General features: G+C 40.2%; 1 protein-coding gene across 1 annotated transcript in view; it reads right to left on the bottom strand.

The window, feature by feature from the left end:
• Positions 1-20,265, bottom strand: part of grm7 (glutamate metabotropic receptor 7) — a 120,516-nt gene extending 100,251 nt beyond the window's left edge. The window contains exon 1 of the mRNA XM_088406835.1: positions 19,121-20,265. Within this exon, the coding sequence (XP_088262961.1) occupies positions 19,121-19,624 (504 nt within the window). The 5' untranslated portion in view covers positions 19,625-20,265. The remainder of the gene's footprint in view (positions 1-19,120) is intronic.
• Positions 20,266-21,003: the final 738 nt, after the last annotated feature.

Below are 21,003 nucleotides of genomic sequence, written 5' to 3'. Positions count from 1 at the left end.
TGTCTAGTCTTGTTTCTAGAGAGGACTATAGTGCACTCCTCGCTACACACAGTTTGAATTTAACAAAAAAGGTAGAAAAATTATAAAAGTTGATCGGTCACAATGACGTGTAAATGTGTTTTTGGTTTTCTGTGGTTAGTATTATTTCTTACCGAGCAAAATTATTGAATTTTCAATAAGATAGCTGAATACAAAGGCCTGGACTTGCAACCCACATCTTGACACACAAATCCCAAAGCCATTGGAATCAGAGTACTTTTAGAGAGAAATCTATTATAATAAAAATTCAATTTGGTCATAATGCTAAATGGGGTGCACTTTATCAACAACATATGTTGTCGAAAGGGCTTCGACAAGCCGTCAAATCCATTTTCATAGAAATATATTTGTATTATACCAAAACTGGCCGAAGAGGAAACGTCAACCTAAATTTTCATTGTTAGTTTGAAATTGCGTTTTTAACTCTTTTACTGCCAAGGAAACCTCTAGAAGGCCAGTATGCTTAGCGTTTTCACTCATCTTGCAAGGCCGACAGAATAGTGTGCTATGTCTTTGTAAATATGTGTGGTGTGATACGAAAGATTGATTTGCACTCCTTACTTTGAATTGCGTGTAGGTAATATCTGTGTGTAAGTGTGGAAACACTGCCATCCAGTGGTCACGATTATCACCAGTGGTCAATTGGCATATATTAGGTAAGCAATAGTCAAGGGTGTCAGCTACCCTTCATATAAAAAACGTATTTGATGGAATGTTATGATTTATTTCACCGCAGAGATGGCATTCATTGAGTGATTACATAACAGTTTAATACAATGTCCTTTAGCCAGCTAAGACTTGAACAAACACGACTCCCTCGATGAGTAAATGCTCTGACGCATTTGAGTCGAACGGGAAAATTCTGATTGGGTGTTCTTTTCCAACGGTCGATTCACCACTCAATCCGAGTCCGTACCGATCGGTTCCATGCTCGGCAGAATACCAAATACTCTGTCCCCGCAGCCCTAATTTTACACCCATTTCTTCCCCTTCCAAGCGTTGATGCGAAATCTCTACGCGGCGGCATTATCACTTGAAAAGATGAGCCGTCTTCCTCCCTCCCCTCAGCCCCGCAGCGCTTCTGGCTTTTCTGTCCAACCTCATATCTCAAGGTGGGCTTGCATCTTAGGCCCGATGCATCAAGCGCTCGAGGTAGAGTGAGACGCATTCCCGCGTTGACGCCGATTGATCGAGCCTTGCTCACTTCACTTCTGTCTAACTGAACTCCGACCCGCCGACCGGCAGCACTCAAGTCCGGGCAATTTGACAGAGCGGGCGGGATTGACCTGCCCTTAAGTAAGTATTGATTGTTTGCATCCTTGTTTGTATAGATGTATGCTTAAAGAGCGCTTCAAGAGAAAAGGGGTCTATCCTTTGTCTGGGAGAAAGCGCGCAAGGACAAGACGATAAGGGGCTCAATAAAAGGGGTGTAATTCTCACTTTATGGAATGCTACAGTGAGCCTGTTGGCCGTGTTACAAACAGCAGCGGCAGTTTATTTTTGTCGCCCTGCCTGCACTACATTCTGTCCCATCTGCTTTTTGCCACAGCTTGTGAATGAGTTTCACCTTGTCAGCCGCGGTCCGCACCGTAAGTCACCGTCTGATGAAACAGCGGCGAGCAAACGGGCGGGCCTCTTCCGAGGACCCCGTATGAACTCCGTAACAATACACATAGGGGAACCGATTGGAAAATGGCGCAGCTTAAAGAGTAATTAGATTTTGTTTATGGTTTTGTAATTTCATTCGGTTTGATTGTGCTGTAAAGCTTCTAAAAGTAGGGTGGCTCCTGCGGTGCTAAACCCCAAAGCATGGGCTGCCGCTGCTTCCCTTTTGGAAGCTGACTGGAGACCTTTGTAGCATCTGTCGCCACTGTCAACTTTCCAGCAAATTAAGGGCGCGCCAGCATTTTCATTCAAACGCTTCAATTCCCCGCCGTTTGTTAGCATGAAATGTCAGATTTTGCCAAGCGTAATCTCTAAAAAAAACATCGAAACTATTTGGTGTTTTGAAACATTTGTAAGTGCGACATACTAGTGCAAATCGATGAAAATATGTTTCGTGCACAGGATTTGTTTTCACACTTTTTGGGGCAGGTACAGTATGATTGGCCATCTCAATCATATCTTTTTTATATTTGTAGGTATTCACTGTTAATGCAGTGACAAATCTTTTGTTCCAGACGGTCCAGACATTTCAAATTCCGTCATATTGTAATATAACTAATGTAAAGTACTAAAGAATGCATTACAGATTTGAAGCCCAACACTTATTACTGGGTGTGCTTATTTTGAAACTGGTCTTCGCAGCTTCTTGGCAGCATGTTTCATGATGTTGTTGCATCATTCTTGGCATATCTTTTTTTAACAAAAAATTGTCACAATCATGTATGAATCATGGATCAATGATCCTTGCAGCACCAATTGCACCACAAATTAAAACATGTACTCCAGCCATGCGATCGGATGACTGAAAAGTCCTGAGTTCAGCATTTACATGACCAAAAAAAACAAAACAAAAAAACTTTCCTTCTAAAGTGAATGGGACAGACAACGTTTATATAAAATATCAGTAGTGAGCGTCGGCCATTGTGGTGTCTGATTGATGGCATAATAGATAGGATATATGACTCTTATGAAGTATAATTGTTAGTGGCTACCCTAGCCTGAAGCATTGACTTTTACCTTCAAAAATATATATCTTCTCGCTCAAATAAACTGGGCACCTTATAAAACGTATTCAAAATGGTATTTAACTGCATTCTTTTCTTCCATAAAATTTTACATACTTTCTCAACCTTTAAATGTGTGTTTTATAGTGTTATTGGACTAAAGAACTGAATCCCTACCCCCTTCAAAAAGTGTCAATAATGCGGTAGGTTGATCATTGGCAGAAGGTCACACAGTCTCAAGATCCAATCCCCTCTGCGCCATTCCCTCCCCACCATCAACCTTTCTCTGCACCTTGGCTTTATGAAGGAGACGATGAAGAAACATCTCCTGAGGGTGTGCTAATTAGTGACTTGAAGACAGGTCATGGCAGAATGAAAAGATATCCGCAAATGTCACTCCAGACCAGTGATGCTGCTGGCCATAATTTTTTCAAAACAAAGCTAGAAACACGTCCAAAACCTGCAGCAGTCAGATTCTATTTAGAAAAAACTGCCCTTTAAACGAAGAGGACAACATGATGTGGATTTAACCAAACAACATTTGGCACATCAACACTTCATCGGATGAAATTCTGATAGCTTGATGCTAAAACACAACGCTATGCGCTAATGAAGGGCTATGGAAACTGGAGGGGTGCAAAAAAAAAAAAAGATAAATCAGAAAAAGCGTTTATTTTTATTGCGCTGAATCAAAATTAAAAGATTTCACTTTGGAATATACCGTGATACATATCAAATTTTCATATTATCTTACAAGGAAAAGGTCCATAACATCAAAAACTCATTTTCTTCTTTGTTGTCTTCTTCTTCTTGACGAGCGGACTGATTATGATTGGTGCTTGACTTCCCCCTACTGGTTAAAATTTGAACACCTAAAACCAGGCCACTTTATCATATCGGTTGTTTGTAGTGAAAGGTTATATTCTGGGATAATGTAGCTGTAGTGCTATTTGGGAAGTTATTTCCTTTCTTTTGGAAAGCTCCTTGTGTTAATACTGTCTTTAATGAAAGTAAATCAGTAAGTACTTCAAAGAAGCCAAATAGCATCAACTGTTCAGCCGCTGTTCGCTGCACCAAGTCAAGAAATGGTAGGTCAATACAGTCTTTGTTTTCGTTTTTTTCCTTAGTGTAATTGGATAAAAGAGCATAATTGTTGTCAATCCATTTTTAATTAGAAATGATCCCTAACCTGTGATATCTCTTGTATAATAGGGGAGTCTTCCTCCCTTTTCGCCATTGCAATACTGTGTACATCTGCAAAAAACATCCGCGTGGAAAACAATGGCGCAAACATGGTTCCAGTGGAGCTTTGAGACAGATATTTTTACACAATCTATTTTCAAGATGAAAGCTGACTTGGTTGATTTTCTTTTCCCAGTACTTCTTAAAAAAGAGAGCTGTGTCATTCGTGTCTGATTTATTGACACGGGTAGTGATATAGATTGTATAGCATCATCTGATTAATTGTCTCATTTGCCGTAAAATGACAATACACAGCTGCGAGAGACTAGAATAAAGGCAAATTGCTCTAGGTTGCAATTAATTTGCTCTTAATTTGAAAAGAAAAATGTACTATTCCTGTCACGGCCCCAAAAAGCATTACATTAGATTTACTGATACCTACAGAAACTCCTGAAGTTCCTTAATGTACCCCGTTTTGAGAACCGCTGCTTTACGCTGCTGCATTTCATTTTGGTCAAAATGGCCGCACTTGAAGAGCCAAGTATTTGTAAAATTTTAAGCATAGACTATGCAAGTGTACCTAACGCTGTGGCCCGGCCTAGTGCGTCATCACGTTTGAGAACTGCATGTCTCAAGAAAGAACTGCAAGAAATCACAGGCAGATAAATACACCAGCTTAAAACTTGGCAGGTAAATGTTTTGTACGATAATTATAAGGAAATAATTCCCTTAACACTCTAACACAAAGTGATTTATACCGCGCATGACTTGAAGGGCCGTGTTGACGAGATGTTGTTTGAAGAAAAGCTTCAAATTAGTTGCCGGAGTGTGTTTTACTCCCAAGCTTGTCCATATTTCACTACTTACGCGCCACTCTGAGAATAGACATTAATTAGCTTGCGATAAAGAGAAAAATATACAAGTCCAAACCACTGGTGTGGATCGTGAAAAATCCATGAGGCGCTATGTTGTCTCTCCATTGTCTTTGTCTGCGGTTATTTGAATTCAGACCGCATGATTGCTGTCAATTAAAAATCCTGTAAAAGTGAAGTTTTCAAATACATGACACATTTTTTTTTTTTATAAATAACTACTGCATAAGTATTTTGATTGATTAAAAAATGATAGATCTTCTATGTTTTGGCGACTCAAGCTCGGAGATAATTGTCGTCATAAGAAAGATGCTAGCATTCATTTTTGCAGGTATTGGCAGTGCTTTTTGATTGACAGCTGAGAAAGAGGTGGTTTCAGTACATTTAGCTAACTCTAATAAGAGTGCAGAAGCATGGTTGTATTGATTTGCCAATGTTTGACTTGAGTGTGGAAGACATTTATGATTTCTTTACAGGGATGTTGATTCTAAGCTTGTTTAGAATCAGGGTTGGGTCAACCTTAGGGTTTCACAATCCACATAAAAGTAGCTAACCTTCAGTTGCACACGGTTAAAATGTGATCAGCTGATGTCCGTTTCTACTCTTTTCCTCACAAATATTCAAAGGCTACGCAGTATGTCCTTGAGTAATTTTAGAACCCAAGTTGAAAAAATGCTCTCGCCATTGCCCGTTTATTTAGTGCACACCATCAAGAAGAAGTCAAGCTAACCGCAAAATCAAGTGTTCATGCATTACAGTAATGTGGCACCGATATCAAAATGATTCTCAAATAACATATAGACACCAATGTCTTGGTACAGTGTTATTTTGAAGTAGCTGCTACTGACTTGACTTAGTATTTTTTTAATGAAGTTCCATTGGTAATTGTACTAATTAAAGATGCTTAGGAAGGAATTAATTATACTGGCATTGTATTATAGGGTGCCCTGTTGCCAGTGGCCAGCAGCATGCTAACAGCGTTATTAACTATCAGGACTCAACTGCCCCATAAAGGCTGACATGAGCCGTTGGGCGACTCAACTGGCACAAGTCACCATTCTTCCTGGTCACTTTAACCTTTGAGCACAAACTTCGCGAATTACACATGTTGCATTTTTTTTTTCTAATTTTGTCACTCAGGTGACTTTAATTGTTGTTAAAGGCGTAAGAATTAAAGTTGTTTTTTTTTTTTTTCCCTTCAACCACTCAAATTGTTCAGTGGCAATACTTCTATCCATATATATATGTAGGTTAACTTTATTAACACCCACAAGAAAAATGCTATTGTCTGTCTTTGTAGTCTGTGACGTGATGATGACACTTTAGGACGTAGCCATTAACTGGTCTCTATCACCACCAACTGTTTTGAGGTGAAACACAAGTCAGCAAAGAATTTTCTGTTTACGGACATAGTTTGGTCTCTGCTCAATGGAATGTTGCAAAAATCACGGGAAAATCAATATCACAAATCCTATTAAAATGCATATCAAAAATTGTAATTTGAATGGTTTTATATGATCCAAAAATTGGACAATGATTAATTTTGTACACAAAACCTTGCGCATCCAGCTGCAATCACATTGAAATCATTGAATATTGCAATTTTACAGGTTTTAATCATGATTAAAATGTTTTCCCCATTGATTCTTTTATATCATGAAAAAATCAAAGAAATTCCAATAATTTGTAACATAATGCAACAAGGGTTAATGCAGCAGGCTTACTCATATGTTGTTTTCACCAGCAGAATTTTCTTCTGCGGTTTTGACGTCGGTTTCATAAACCAAATAGAAATATTTGTCTAAAATACAGTAATAAGGTCTCCTTTTATACTATTTGAATTTAATTTAAAAAATGACCAATTTAAAAATATTTTCAAGTGAAAATGTATTTCACTTTTGTCTCTAGTCATACTTAAATACTCTTTAAGCAAAAAAAGACACACATATATATTATCTATACAGTATTTTTTACTATTTATGAATACTAAAATAATCGATCTTAATCAGGCGCAACGGATGTACATGTCCGAATTAGGTCATTCCAATAGAACTAAAGAACTTTTTTTCAGCTTACTTGCTGGTGCGCATAAAAAGTAACAGTAACGTCCTCTGTGTTTATGCACAGAATATTTAGCATTCCAAGCATTCATGTCACAGTAGGATAGACAATCGCTTCAGACCTGTGACTAATTGAGCTGCTACAGTACATGCATAAGAACAAGCGGTTGCGTTTATAAAAAAGGGAAAAGCCGAACGCCGTTCACAAGCGCGGCTCAGGTACACAGACGGCTTTCATATTCCTTTTGGTATTCTCTTTGGTGCGTGTCTTTACCACTGTCCTCTGAATAGATCAGGCTATGAGCTTTCAGTCTCCTTCATCAATCACAGTGATGATTCTGTGAGAAAGGAGAGATAAAAAGCCAACTGGAGGCTGTCAGGGCCATGTGAGCAGAGGACGCCGATGCCTCATTTGGACAGCGGGTCTGAAGTGGCTGCTTCCCCAGACAGGAGGACAAGAAAGAGTTCACCTGCATTAAATAAAAAGTTTGCCTTGTGTAGCCGCAAAACGAGATGCGAGAGGACAGCCAGCATCACTCTGATCTTGTCCGGATGGAGACAAGTCAGATTGACCAAAAAAGACAAAGTTACACAATCCTCGCAACTGCAGTGCATTCGGAGGACATTCTTCTTTTGAGCAATTTCAGGATGTGCTTGTTTTTTTTGTTTTTTTGTTTTTTCACAAGGCGTGCTACTTCTTAGAAACAATTTAAAAGTTGATTGATTTTTCCCCCCCCCCTTACTTCTTGTGGTTTTGTTGTCTTCATTTCCAACACAGCGTGGAAAATGGTGAAATAAAAACATCTCCGCAGCAAATCGGCTTCACCATAGCAACACTATTGATCAAGCCTCCTGGGTCTTCGGAAAAATCCATCGCTCATGTCAATTGCACCGGTATTAAGAGTTCAGCTGCTACTCATGTCTTCAATGGGCACCCGTGATATTTGGGGTCAGGTTGTCAAATCTACAATCACTATTTTGCTTCCTTGATGGTTCAATTATTACAGGGGGGAGTCACCAAATGATCTCATCATTGCCACTGAGGCAAAGCAGCAAGTGGGAAGGGAGAGGACGACAGCTCGGGGAGTCGTCATCGTCCGCACGCTCCTACTGCGAAGCGGCAGATTTACACTCAAAGTTCATTCAAAGTTTATTAGCTTTGGACCGATACAGTAAAGCCCAAAATGATTCATTCAGTGGACTGATTTAGATGCCGAGCGAGCCTCGAGCAATTCTTTTTTTTGTTTGTTCAGTCTGGGGAAGAAAAAGTGGAAATGGACTGTGTAAGTGTTGTGTTGGAAAATTATTAAGCATTTATTACTTTTACAAGATTTATTACTTTTACAAGATGTCTACATATAAAGTCACATGAGCATTGAACCAATCAGTGCTGACTAGCGAACTGGCCCTTGGAAACTCCGAACCAAAATTTTACATTGGACTGCAATGCGTCATAACATAGTATCGTCGAGGAGGAAGTGAGCACCTTTTAGCCGCCTAATGAGTGATTCTAAATTAAAAATGAGAATCTTTCCACAGATTGCCATAGCGACGTTAGCGCGTTGGCTGGTGTTGTCACTTGAATCAATAATTTGTCGAGACGGGGAGCAACTCAACTTTTAATTTATATACTAAACCAGTGACGGTCCGTGCATTTCACACTTAGGCCTTCAGCGATGTCCTACTCGAATAAATATCCATCATAATACTATCATTTATGACACCATGGCTGGAGAAATAAAATAACAGAAGCGCACATACGCATTACTGGGCATTGCATCACCTTAATCTGTACAACACAGGCTATTTTCCAGTGCATTTAAACATCAATAAACCCGCATCAGCAATTAAAATTCATCACGACCCGTGAATATGAAAAAATACAATTTCAAAAACAAGGTCCCCGAGTCGGGCTCTGGTGTATGCAACACCGTTAATGCAGATCAATCAAGTAACCCCATGTATCTTGGTTGCTTTTTATAGCGCTGCCTACTACCCAATCCATCCAATCACAGGGCGCGGACATTCTGGCCTTCTAGCTGGCCTGTCAGTCGCCAACTCGTGATCTGATTGGCTATTGCTACCGTCTATTCATTATATCTTTTGATATTTGTTTACCTGCAGTGCACAGACGTCCGCGCTGTTGACTCAGGCAGATTTCATACAGCCTGGTGACACAATTTAGCTGAATTCTGATTGGATAAAAATTCGGACCTAAAACTACAACACTGGAACGAGCGTAACCAAATGAATATAATATGACACGAAAAGAACTGAATGTGGACTATATATGTATTTTATGTATTTTGACCCAACGTAGTTTAAAGTGTGAGTTCCACTTTTTGCTTCATTTTCAATATTGCAAAAGGAGCCCACCGGTACTGCTTTTGAACATGTGCACTTTAAGGCTTTGGCTTGCGATCATTTGATATGTAAACGTATTGCACTTGAGAACACTCCAAGAAACAAAACATGACATGACATGAGCAAGAACAAACCAGACGAGAGCCGAGCAAAAGTAAGAAGGAATAAATTAAAAGCATGCGTGGCTCTCTCCTTTCAAGTCGCATGTTAATGTTTCATAGACGCATCAAAGTATAACTCGAGGGTTTTAACGAACTTCAAACTCTTTAAAAAAATGTTTTTTTTTCCCAGTGAGTGGATGATAACCAAGTTAGGTTGACAGCTGCGGTTTGAATCCTTCGCCTAATTGTCCAGCCAATGGAGCCACAAAACCCCAGAGGATAAATGACTGTTGTGAGAAGAGCACAGTGGGGCTAAAAGCATGCTAAGCACTTCGATGGTCACTTTCTGCTAAAGAGCTATTTGCAGTCAAGCCCATCATGTTTCTAATTGAACAGAAAGAGCTACAGTGTGCAGCAACGGTAAATCGTGAGCAGCAACACTACTGCCTTTATTTTCATGACTGGCGCGGCGCACAGCGTCAATCTGCATGGAGCCCAGGTGTTGGTAATAGGCCTTTAAAAGGGAAAAAAAGGCACTTTGCGCCGTTGTGGGCATGAACACGGTGAGAAGCACTGGCGACTTGCAATACGTTCATGAATTAGGGCTGAGCGGTAAATTGAATGAACTGTATTGATTTGTCATTTTAAAAATCATCCATCCATCCATTTTCTAGAGCCGCTTATCCTCACAAGGGTCGCAGGAAGGCTGGTGCCTATCCCCCCTTTTTTTTAATTCTTTATAATCATGTTAATAGTCATTATAGTCTAGTAAGGTTTTATTCGACTAGCTGCCTGAGTATTTTAGTACTTTTGTAGTCATGTCATGATGATTTTAATTAAAGAAACACATGATACTTTCGCCTGTTTTTAGTCCATTTTAGTCCAATTCACCTTCAATTGCTAATAAGGATACGAAGAAACAACATTGTATTGTATGTTGCTGTATGTTGCCAGCGACTCCTGCTACTCACTGTGAATTGGTACCGCTCTTTAACTGAGACTTATTGAAATGCATTGGGTGGGGGGAAAAAGCTTTGTTATTCATAATAATCTTTTAAAGTAATCAGTGGCGGAATCTGTAATTGGCATTTATTTCTGAATATAATCAATCGGCCTCAAAAAATCCATATCAGGAGGATCGTTGTTTACATTTTGTTAATCACATTTAGTAATATATATATTTCTCAGCAATAGGGCATGACATTACGGTCACGTGACCAGCATCTATGGCACGTTTTGTACTGGTCACTGAAGATAAAGAGATATTTCAGCATAGGTTTTATTCATTTAAACCACATTTACCATAGTCTTGTTTTTATTCGTCAACAATAAGGAATTACAGATTTCATTATCGTATTGCCACGTGACCCGCAAATTGCAGGTCTTGTCTCACGCACGCGATCAAGCTTCGCCGATGAAAATAATTTGTCATGATTCTCGATGATGACAGCAAGACTATCGCAGACTCCACGCATGTTGATCTTCACAGTCAAACGTGCACGTCGACAACGGCGTCCGTGTGATATTTGAAGCCATTAGATATTTTGTTATATGGAGATGTGTTTTAAATAATTAATGGGCTCTGTACTGGAGCCCTGCTGCAGTTCTCATTGCACTGCAGCAGTGCACTCCCGCAGCCAACAGGCAGAAGAGATATGCGCGCACAAACAAACGCTAACGCGCTTTGAAATCACTGCTGCAAACTCATTTCATTTACTTGCGATGATAGCGGCCATTTAGCGTGCCAAGGTTTTGACGGGAAACTGACATGCGTGCGCCTCCGTTGGCAAGTTGATGCAAGCGAGGAAGAGGACCCAGAAATCAAAGCGCTGTGCTTGAAAATACTTGATTTAAAAAATCTGCAGCCTCTTGGCGCAAGAGGCCCTTGTCATCACGTTCAATTACATCAAGTAGCGCTGCGTCTGACTTCGCCGGCCATAAATCTATTTCAGATAGGAATTTTGCAAATGGTCCGACTGCAAGTTGGCGCGGATGGAAAGACGAGGCCGGGAGTCGCTTGGAGCCATCCCCGCAGCGCTTCCGTTGTCGTTTCCCGACGAGAGCGACATGCTGGGCGCAAATAATCATCACCCACGTTTGATTGACGATGGGGGGATTGAATGGGACCGAACCCAAATATTCCCCAGTACCAAACATCTAAAAGATTGCCCCAAACTACCATCAAGTCACACTGCAGACAAATAATACGGGCAGATTTTAGTGCACTCGTAAAAAAGCAACATAAAAACAAGCACTTCTCCCTTCTGCGAGGCGGTGACTCCACATTTTACCTTTTTACCACATTTCCAAATTAAAGGAGGAAGAAATTAACTTCAAGCATTAATCTTGGAAACGCCATTACTGGATGTCAGTGCCATTAGCTATGTTATGCTAATGTTGTTCTTTCACTGAAAGGCCTTTCATTTGTCCGACTGGAAAACATCATGTTCATGTGATGCGTTTCCTCTCCATGAAGCCGGCGCAACGCTGCCTTCAGATATGAGAGACTTGACTTCTGAGTTTTTCGAGAAACAAGCTGTCATTCAGATGTATTTGGGGTTTTTTGCTTTGATTTTTGAGCAAAAATTAAAGATCCTAACTCTGTATATTGGAAATGTGCCAACACCCCCCCCCAAAAAAAAATGTGTGTGTGTGTGTGTGTGTGTGTGTGTGTGTGTGTGTGTGTGTGTGTGTATACACACGTACACACATACACGTTTTCTGTATTCAACTCTTGAGTAGTCACAGATATCGCTACCAAGTAACAATACCCCTAGTACTTTTGATACTTAGAATTCCCCTTAAAACTTTAAATAAAGAATATTTCTTTCAAAATAATTATTACAATAAAACATAAAAGATTATACCACACAACACTGCAAAACATCCCGGCACGGAAGAAATAAGTAATAGGGTAAGGTTCTCGTAGTTGTCACAGGAAACTAACGTGAGGCCGGAAATTCTTCTCGGGGTGCAAAAAATGTGATAAAATGAACATTTATTTATATCCATTCCTTTATTAAAGTACCACACATTATTTCGAATTGCTAATTCAGAAAGTGCACAAACACGATGTGATTATGATTCAATTACAGATTCGGTCCACCTCATATGTCATAAAATTGTCGTTAAAATTGGCAAAAATATTGATCGTTGCTTGCCAAAGTAGAAGCAAATATTTTAATTAAATTCAACACCAAGGTAGAATAAACGTCTCAAATATTTATTGCTAAGAGGCTGAAAGAGTTGGACAATTTTGTGTTAAATGATGATTAATCAGTAAGCAAATAATTTATAATCATTTAGAATAATTTCATAATCAATTACTTGTTATGTACACACAACCTCCGGCCTAATGCTAAGACACAATTTAAAACACAAAAGACAAGCTAACAAGTAGCATCGCTGAGATGGTGTTCTGCTACGCAGTACATAAACACATGTAGACAGAGGGCATAATATTCAGGCATATATTTTGGATCCTTGGGAAATAATGGCAAACATTACAATCATGTGTAAGTCAAGTCATCTTCGTTTGCGTCATCATTATGTTATGCTGCCCCCGGTGGGCAGGTTGAGCACAAAAAAGGGGTTGCATTATTTACATTGTATAGCACTATGTTATTGCTACATGTTTTATGAAGTACAATATAGCAGAAGGGCAGTTTCCGTATTAAAAACCCATTTCATAGATACTCCTTTCTTTTGAGCGGGGGGGACTGAAACAGATTAATATCAGCTCCGTTCATTGATCACAAGTGAAAAAAATAATAGATAAAAACAAAATTTTATGTGTCAAATAGAGAATAACAAAACGTATGGTTCTGTGAAAACATTTTATAGCGGTTTTGGACAACTGCTCTTATGCCTAATTAATTACTAATTAGGACTCTGTAATTCGTAATTTATGTAGACAGTTTCTTGTGTATATATATTTGTCACGTTAATGTTCTACTTCGAGGACTAATTATCTACTTTTACAGTCTTTTAGCATAGTGGTTATTATTGCTGCACTGGTGTTTACAAAGAGGTTTCAGGACAATATGATGACATTTGCTTTGTATTGTATTTATAAAATAAATAATGTACTACGTAATAATTTAAAATGAGATTTGTAAAATGTTTGCTTGAAAGCAGTGGCATTTCCAGGAATATTTCTATCAAGGTGCCTAGATGGGGGCCACTAAAATGTTTGGCACAGAAATGACAAAAGCCGTAATTTCAGGATATTTTTATATCATTGTAGAAAACGAACAAAAAGACTTAAAGGAACAGATATTTTTTGGTTTACAGTATTGGGTTATATTCAATGTTACTAATGGTTTATTGCAAATAACCGAATAAGAACACAGTCAACATTTTGAGTTATATAATGGTTAAAGTGTACTATTTTTCCATTGCTATCTCCCTGGAGTAGCTAGACAGATAACTCCCTCAAATGATAGCAGCTGTTAATTTTGATTACACTTTTATTGAGAGTAGATGACTCAACTGAGCAAAACTAAGAAAATCATGGAAAAAACACTCTTAATTCTATCTCAAAATAAATTACAAAAAGTTACGGTGACCCTCTTTTCTGTTATATGAATAAAAGTAGACTAAACTAGCATGCTAACTGCACATTAATACGTTGCTAGCTTAATGCTAATCACTATATCTATGCTAATTGCCGGATATTTACGCTAATCGTAAACAAACACGAAAACAACCAGTATCTCTTTGACTTAAAACTACAATAAATAAACCAATAATTTATACTGACTACACATTACATTACAATATACATGACCAGGCTGTGCTTAGCGAAGGACACAGCGCTGCAGTCACTCGTATGTGGTTGTGTTTTTCACAATATCAAATATTACTTTAAGCTTCGAAAATAAGTCAGCCCTGAAACCACAGAAACACACAAAAAAACATGAGTCTCCATTAGTCAGCATATGAACATGTACTGTAGGCAAAATGAAACAAACTACTAAACAAAATGAGAGGAACATTTTTTAAAATCTAAATTAACCCCTTGGGGTGGCCTGCAAATTTATAAAGATGGCCACTGCCACCCCCTGGTGGCGCTTTTGGTTAAAAAATGTTTTCACTTTCTGAATTTCTTCTAACATTTCTTCTGAAGTATTCTGTTTAAAAAAAAAAAAAATCAAAACGCATCCAACGCTGATGAGAAATTTCACGTCAGAAAATTTCACAAACATATCAAAGTGGGCTCTGACATCCAAATAATTCATCACTGCACATTTTGCGGCTTTTGATCATCTTTATGTATGAATCTGATAAATATCTGCTATGTGAACAAGTCTTTTTCTGCTTTCCTGCTCTCCCACGCTCTTCCCTCTCTCACCCCAGGAAGAAAAAGTCTGCCCAAACTTGGAGATGAAATTAACTCGGCAGGGTTTATTCATCCTGAATCAGTCAAATCCCAACACAAGGATCGAGTTTCATCATACCATAGCCAATATCCGTAACTCAAAACACTTCCATCATGTCATTACAAAAAAAAAAAAAAAAAAAATGCAACTATGTTCCAGCTCCAATTCAAGATCAGGTAGAACAAATTCTGAATGATTTTTTTAAAAAATGAAACCGTTTTTTAGCTCTCCTTCATATCACATTATGACGCTCATTCTTATATGAAGCCAATCTTATGTGTAGTAAAAGACAGAGGTTCAACAAGCAAATACCTTTAAAAAAAACATTTTTAGAGGCGTTCGATACCTTTGTTCAGATTGATATCAGTAAGCGTTGACACCAATCTCCTCACCAATACCGCTGATACATTTGATAGACAGAATTTCCCCCCCAAAGAAAACAATTACCGTGAATATCAACAAAGTGTTTCCTTCATATTTCATGGAATTCGTGGTAATTTTCTCTTTTTCCAATTTGTAATTTTTACCTCATGATCCTAAAAAAAGCGGCTCGTACGAGTAATGACTGACATCGCGAGTACTTAAAAGGTAATAACACAGTCGCATGTATGCTAGCTGCTAGCCCATTTATGGAGTTTTCCATTGTGTGTTAGCATTAAGCTAGCAGAGGCTTTGTGATGGCGTCATTGTCTTTGGTTTACATTCAGTGCTGCTTGTTGTGAAGTGAGTTTTCTTGCACCACCTGCCACCATATGGCACTCGAAGTTCATTTGCACTCTCAAGTCAAAACAGAAACCCATTAGCAGCCCATATCTTGAAATACTTACAAATTGGATAACTAATATCCCTTAGTGCCATGAAATAAACATTATTGAGAAAATGGAGGGTTAATTTCTGACTCCCTCGTTTTCCGTTTTTGTTGTTATCAATATCGTTATTGTGTTTGTTTGTAGATAATGCAACAACTATTTCCTATGAAATGATTAAAGGCTGGTACGCCGCCAAAGATAACACTTGGATTTTCTTGTTGTTGCAAACTTCCTGTCCTCTTTCTCAGCGAGCAAGTATGAATCTTCATGACAAAATTTTGGCATCCGCAGAAAGCGATTATCTCATAGGGAATAGATTTTGGTGTCGATCCAAACTACAGCATTGTCCGGCCTTGGTGGAGGTCAGCGCTCTGCTGAGTATCATTATTCTATAATAAGCATCTCCTGTATGTCTCCACTCTCTTGCCACTTCAGAATTCTCTTGTGGGTTTGGCAGTGCTCGGGACGAGTCAGCCTGTCAGGGGCCATTCATCAGAACCCGGAGTGGGTCTCCCTGCAACTGGAGCTGTTCCTCCAGCACCGCAGTGGACAGTGTCTATGGTGAACAACGGGGGCGTTCTGACTTTTGCAACCGAGGCCTCAATATACGTACTGTGTGTAAGGTAGCGACGGATGTCGACTTGACTCATGATGTCGGAGGTGTGTGCGTGTGTGTAGAAACCGAGCGCCCACGCCCTGTCGCGTTGGCGGAAATCGTTGCCGTCAAAGACGCTGACATCATCAGCATCGTCTAATTATTCAATGTGCAAGGCTGCAACAGTTGAATATGCAAGGTGGACATGGAAATGCCCCACTTTTTTGTTGTTGCCGTGTCTGAAAGGAATAAACTTGGCCAGCTCAGGAGAAAAACGGTGTGAAAGGGGGTACTGAATACTTACGATGACATTGTATTAGGTTATTTTTCTACATTCCCGGTTTTCTAGCATAATGATTCTCAAATGGAGGTACGAGTGCCCCTGGGGTTAAGTGAAGGCCTTTCAGGGATATGTGAGATTTTAACAAATGTAATTTAATGCTTGTTAATGCTGTGACAGGAACAGAACAGCTTTCTTTTCAAATTAAGAGCAAATTGAATGGAAAATTAAGTGTCTTATTGTGCCCTAGTGACTCATTTGCAAAATGTCGTATGCCTTTATTTTGTTAAGTTACATATGGATGCGCATTGTCATTTGAAACGTAATTTCCTGGCAAACTAGCCAGAAATAAATCAGATAAGGTCGCATGTTTTATCTTCTGGAGTTGCTGAATAAAATAAGCCGAATGGTTTTTTCGTCTCTGTGTGCCCTGCAAATGGCCGGCAACCAAGCCAGGTTGTCCCCCGCCTACTACCCGAAGTCAGCTGGGATAGGCACCAGCAAGCCTGCGACCCTTGTGAGGATAAGCAGCTCTAGAAAATGGATGGATGGATGCTTTGCATTACTTGATATTTCACAAGGGGTACATCGCCGAAAAAGGTTTTTGTCAAGCCATTGATGCATCAAGGATTGATTATCAAATTAATTGACATCTATTTTGATAATAAACTAATCAGTGAGATTCATTATTCAACTAAATCAAACTTCTCTAGTGCTCCATAAAGGCAGGCTGATAAGCATGTTGAATCAAAATAAGGCAATTGCAAACATCTGCTTCTACTGTGCAAAAAGCCTTCCATATGAAAAATAAATAAATAAATATGCAACTTAATATATACCTTAATCATGTGTATGCCTCCAAGTGGTTGAAAAAGTGCTTGATTAGAAATGCAGCAGTCTTCATTTGAAATGTAAATATTGCAGACAATCGCATTAATTTAATCAAGGCAGCCAAAATCTTGATCACGATTGAAATTCAGTTAATTGCAGCCCTGGAGACCACACTTTTTTTTTCCAATCAAAACCACCAGAACTGAGAAAACAAATCAAACTGCACATCAGGACAGATGAATTTTTACTCCTCTTTTATTTGGATTTTTAAAAGCACTTCTCTCACACTGATGTTTTCAATCAGCGATTGCCAACTGCTGTAATGGTGAGTCACAATAGAAATGGATCCATCCATTTTCTATACTGCATGTCCTCATTATGGTGGGGGGTGCCTTTCAATTATCCTCATCATCAACATCTTCATCATCACAGTGAGATGCAGACGACGACACAAAAGGAAAAGCAAGTCAGGCAACTGACCCTCTTAAAAGCCAACGCTGGCCCACATCAATGGGGCATTTAGACATTGAAACAACAAACCTGGGGAATTCCCTACATAGTGCCCTCGAGAAGCTGTTGGGGGAATGGAAGATGCTGGCTTCCTGTCAACAACATAACTGGATATCCATGGAATTACTGCAATAACAAATAGAGATTCAAAAAGCGACCAAAGGTTCTGAAAATCTGCCATTGTTTCAACAGTGTGTGTGACGTTTATTCTCAGGGTTTCAAAGCAGGGTTCCATAGCAGTTTTTTTTTCTTTTTTTTTTCCCCAGACCGATACCAGTATGGGTGCTTAGTGGCTGATACAATACCAAGTACTGATACCACTAGTAGGCTATTTTGCGTGCATAAAATGTCCACCACTAAAATATAATAGATCATTTTAAAGAAAGACAAGCATACCCCAATAAAGCATTTTACTTAAAATGTCATCAAGTTAATGGCAATTTCTTTTTCTTCTAATTTGTGGCTCCAAACACTAAGAAAGGGTAATACCAATATCATCTGCAATCGCGAGTATCAATATTTGTTATCGGTACTCACCCAGCCATAAAAGTAAGCTTAGCTATTCTGACAAACTGCACTTTTTGAAACATTTTGTTATTTTTACAATGTGTGTGAAGTTTAACCTCGAGGTTTGAAAGTAACAAAAAAATGGCTCAAAAGTTGGTCATATTTTGAAAAACATATGTCATAACTCAAGGTTTCCCACACAAACCAGTAAGAGTACTCAACCATTCAGTAGTCGTTAACACCAAGTAAGTACGGATACCGCTAGTACATATGAAACACAACCCTCCATGTAAAGAAACAGAAAATAAAAAGGTTATAGAATCACCTATACCATTAAACTATTTGATTAAATTAATAGTATTCTTCTAATTTAAAGAATCCAGTTTTTGATCGTAAAGAGTTCCAGGAGATTGTTCGCCATCGCAAATACTTATACCTTGAAATAAGGCCAAGAACTAGATACTTGGTATCGGCACTTGTCCATCCCTAACAACGCACGTGTAAACTAAAAGTAAACTCGATTCTTGTGAAAATCCGCACTTTATTTTTTTCTTTTATTTTACAATGTGTGTGAAGTTTCCACACTGGGTTTCAAAGCAACCAAAAAATGGACAAGTGATTGGTCAGACAAATTATTGTATTTGGTAAAACATCTTTGCCTAGCCATCCTCCTGCTGTTTTATTGTTTTTTAGGTTTGTTTTTTTGTTTTTTGGTAGGTTTTTTTTGTTTTTGTTTTTTGTTTTTTTTTTTTTTGGGGGGGGGGGGGGGTACATGGTTTTTGCTTTCCTAGAAACGCCCCTGAGTGGGTTATACTTTTTGTGAGATTTTTGTTTTGTTTTGTTTGAAAGACGTTGCCAAAGTGCAACATGTACAGTACCTCGTCACAAAAAAAGGGCTGCGAAATGTACTTTGCACTTGCCTGGAAGAGGCGTAGGATGTTGGCAACCATGATCGATACCGAGCTCGCCGAGGCTCCGATGACTCCCACCACTTTTTCCGGCTTAACGAAGACCGGCGGCTCCCCGTTGGTGCACCTCACATCCGAGGTGTCCTTGGTGATGAGGGCCTGCACGAAAGTTAGCGACTGCTCCAGCGCGTAGGTATCCCTCGAACAAGTGTCCAACACCCGAGCGCCCAGCGTGATGTTGGGCAAGAGTTGCTCGTCCTGGTTGATTTGGTCCAAAGCGTACATCATGGCTTCCATCCGCTGGATGCCGTTCTCCTTCTTCAGGTCCCCGCACGGCGCGCCCTCCACTCCCCTGGCGTGCACCGGGAAAAGTCCGCCGAGGGTCAAGTGGCCCTCGGTCCGGATCGAATGCGGCGCGTACGTCTCCTGAGCCAGCGCCACGTCCAGCGCGGTCCGCAGGAGGCAAAGCAGGCACCACACGGAGCCCAGCTCGGCGAACAGGACGGGACGAGCCATGTTTTCACTCGGGAAAAAAAAATCGAAAGATCGAAGACGCAATAGGGAGAAGTTGCTCAAGGCGAAGCCATCGTTGCGGGCTGGCTGGTCATCGTGGAGGAGATTCAACAAGCTGGCCAAGACTCCGAGCAAGACGCGGTGGGTGAAGGAGGCTCGCTGCGCCCCATCGCCTCCTCGCCTCCAGCTTGTTGAATGGCGAAGCCTCTCGCGAAAATTCAATACAATTGGGTTCAAATCCCAATTATCACCCACGCGCACACACACACAAAAAGAGTCAGCTCACGCGGTGAGCAGCAGATGCGATCAGTACTTGCAGCTGGGCTCCGGCAGAAGTCGGGGACATTCTTGTTGTGGAGCAACTCGTGCACGGAGGTGCATCATCATCTCCTTCCCACTAGCTCCAGACAGCCGAGGGAGGGGAGACGAGATGAAAAAAAAAGAAAGAAAAAAGCAGGAAAGAAAAGACAAGTGCGCGTTCGCCGTCGTCCGCTGAGCGGCAGGAAGAGAAAAATGCAGCTAATTAAGGCTTTCCTCTGTCGCTGCAACCGGTCGTGAATGAGTCACAGGCAGACTCGCAGTTTGCAGCCCCTCTCTTTTTTTTTCTTGTCTCTCTCTCTCCCCTTTCCCACGGAGGACGCCGCTTGCAGACTTGGCTGCAAGCGATTCAAAAGGCGAGTGTATAGCCTGGTCTGTCACTTGATGGTTTGGAGGAAGTAAGCAAACAAGACGACGAGCTGAATAATTGCTCCTCGGACAGCGCGCTCATCTCAACATGCAATCTCGCACGCCCTTTTTTTTTTTTTTGAATTGTCAGGCCAGCGAGAGCGCGCAAAGTCGATTTGACGGTGACACGCAGCTCTTATCGTGATCATGACGACTGCCGAGCCCAGCAGCCATCACGATGAGGGCTTGTCGACATCTCCTCAAGTACTTTTCTATTCATTATGGGGTACCTTTAAAAGAGGAGCGGTGTGGGGGGGTTGGAGAGGGTCCATCCTGGTCTCCCAGGCAACGCATTTTTCACAAGACATCCCTGATTCATCCTCCACAGTCCACACAAACAGAATGGTAGGAATTAAGCGCACCTTTAGGAGCAAGAAGGCCCTCACAAAACAGCAAAAAAACTGCACAGATGGTACTTTTACAAAGCTGAGCGATTTCCCGGCAATTTCATGCACAAGCATTAGTCAGGGAGCTTCTTGGCACCGCCGCTGCGTTGAAAAAGTAACAGTGTTATTCAAAGTCGACATCAAAGCCAAGATCTTTATTGCGATAGCTTCTATGTAAGCAGTGTTTCCTGCCTTTCATCCGGTCAAAATCGCTAAAAACTAACTGCTCAAATGTACTTGAAAAGTTGGTGGTTTTGTGTCAATGTTTAC

This window comes from Hippichthys cyanospilos, chromosome 2 (assembly GCF_059441005.1).
Source record: "Hippichthys cyanospilos isolate Australia breed blue-spotted pipefish chromosome 2, RoL_Hcya_1.0, whole genome shotgun sequence".
NCBI classification, from domain to species: Eukaryota; Metazoa; Chordata; class Actinopteri; order Syngnathiformes; family Syngnathidae; genus Hippichthys; species Hippichthys cyanospilos.
Note: the sequence above shows the minus strand (reverse complement) of the source record. Positions and strands in the feature narration are given on the sequence as shown.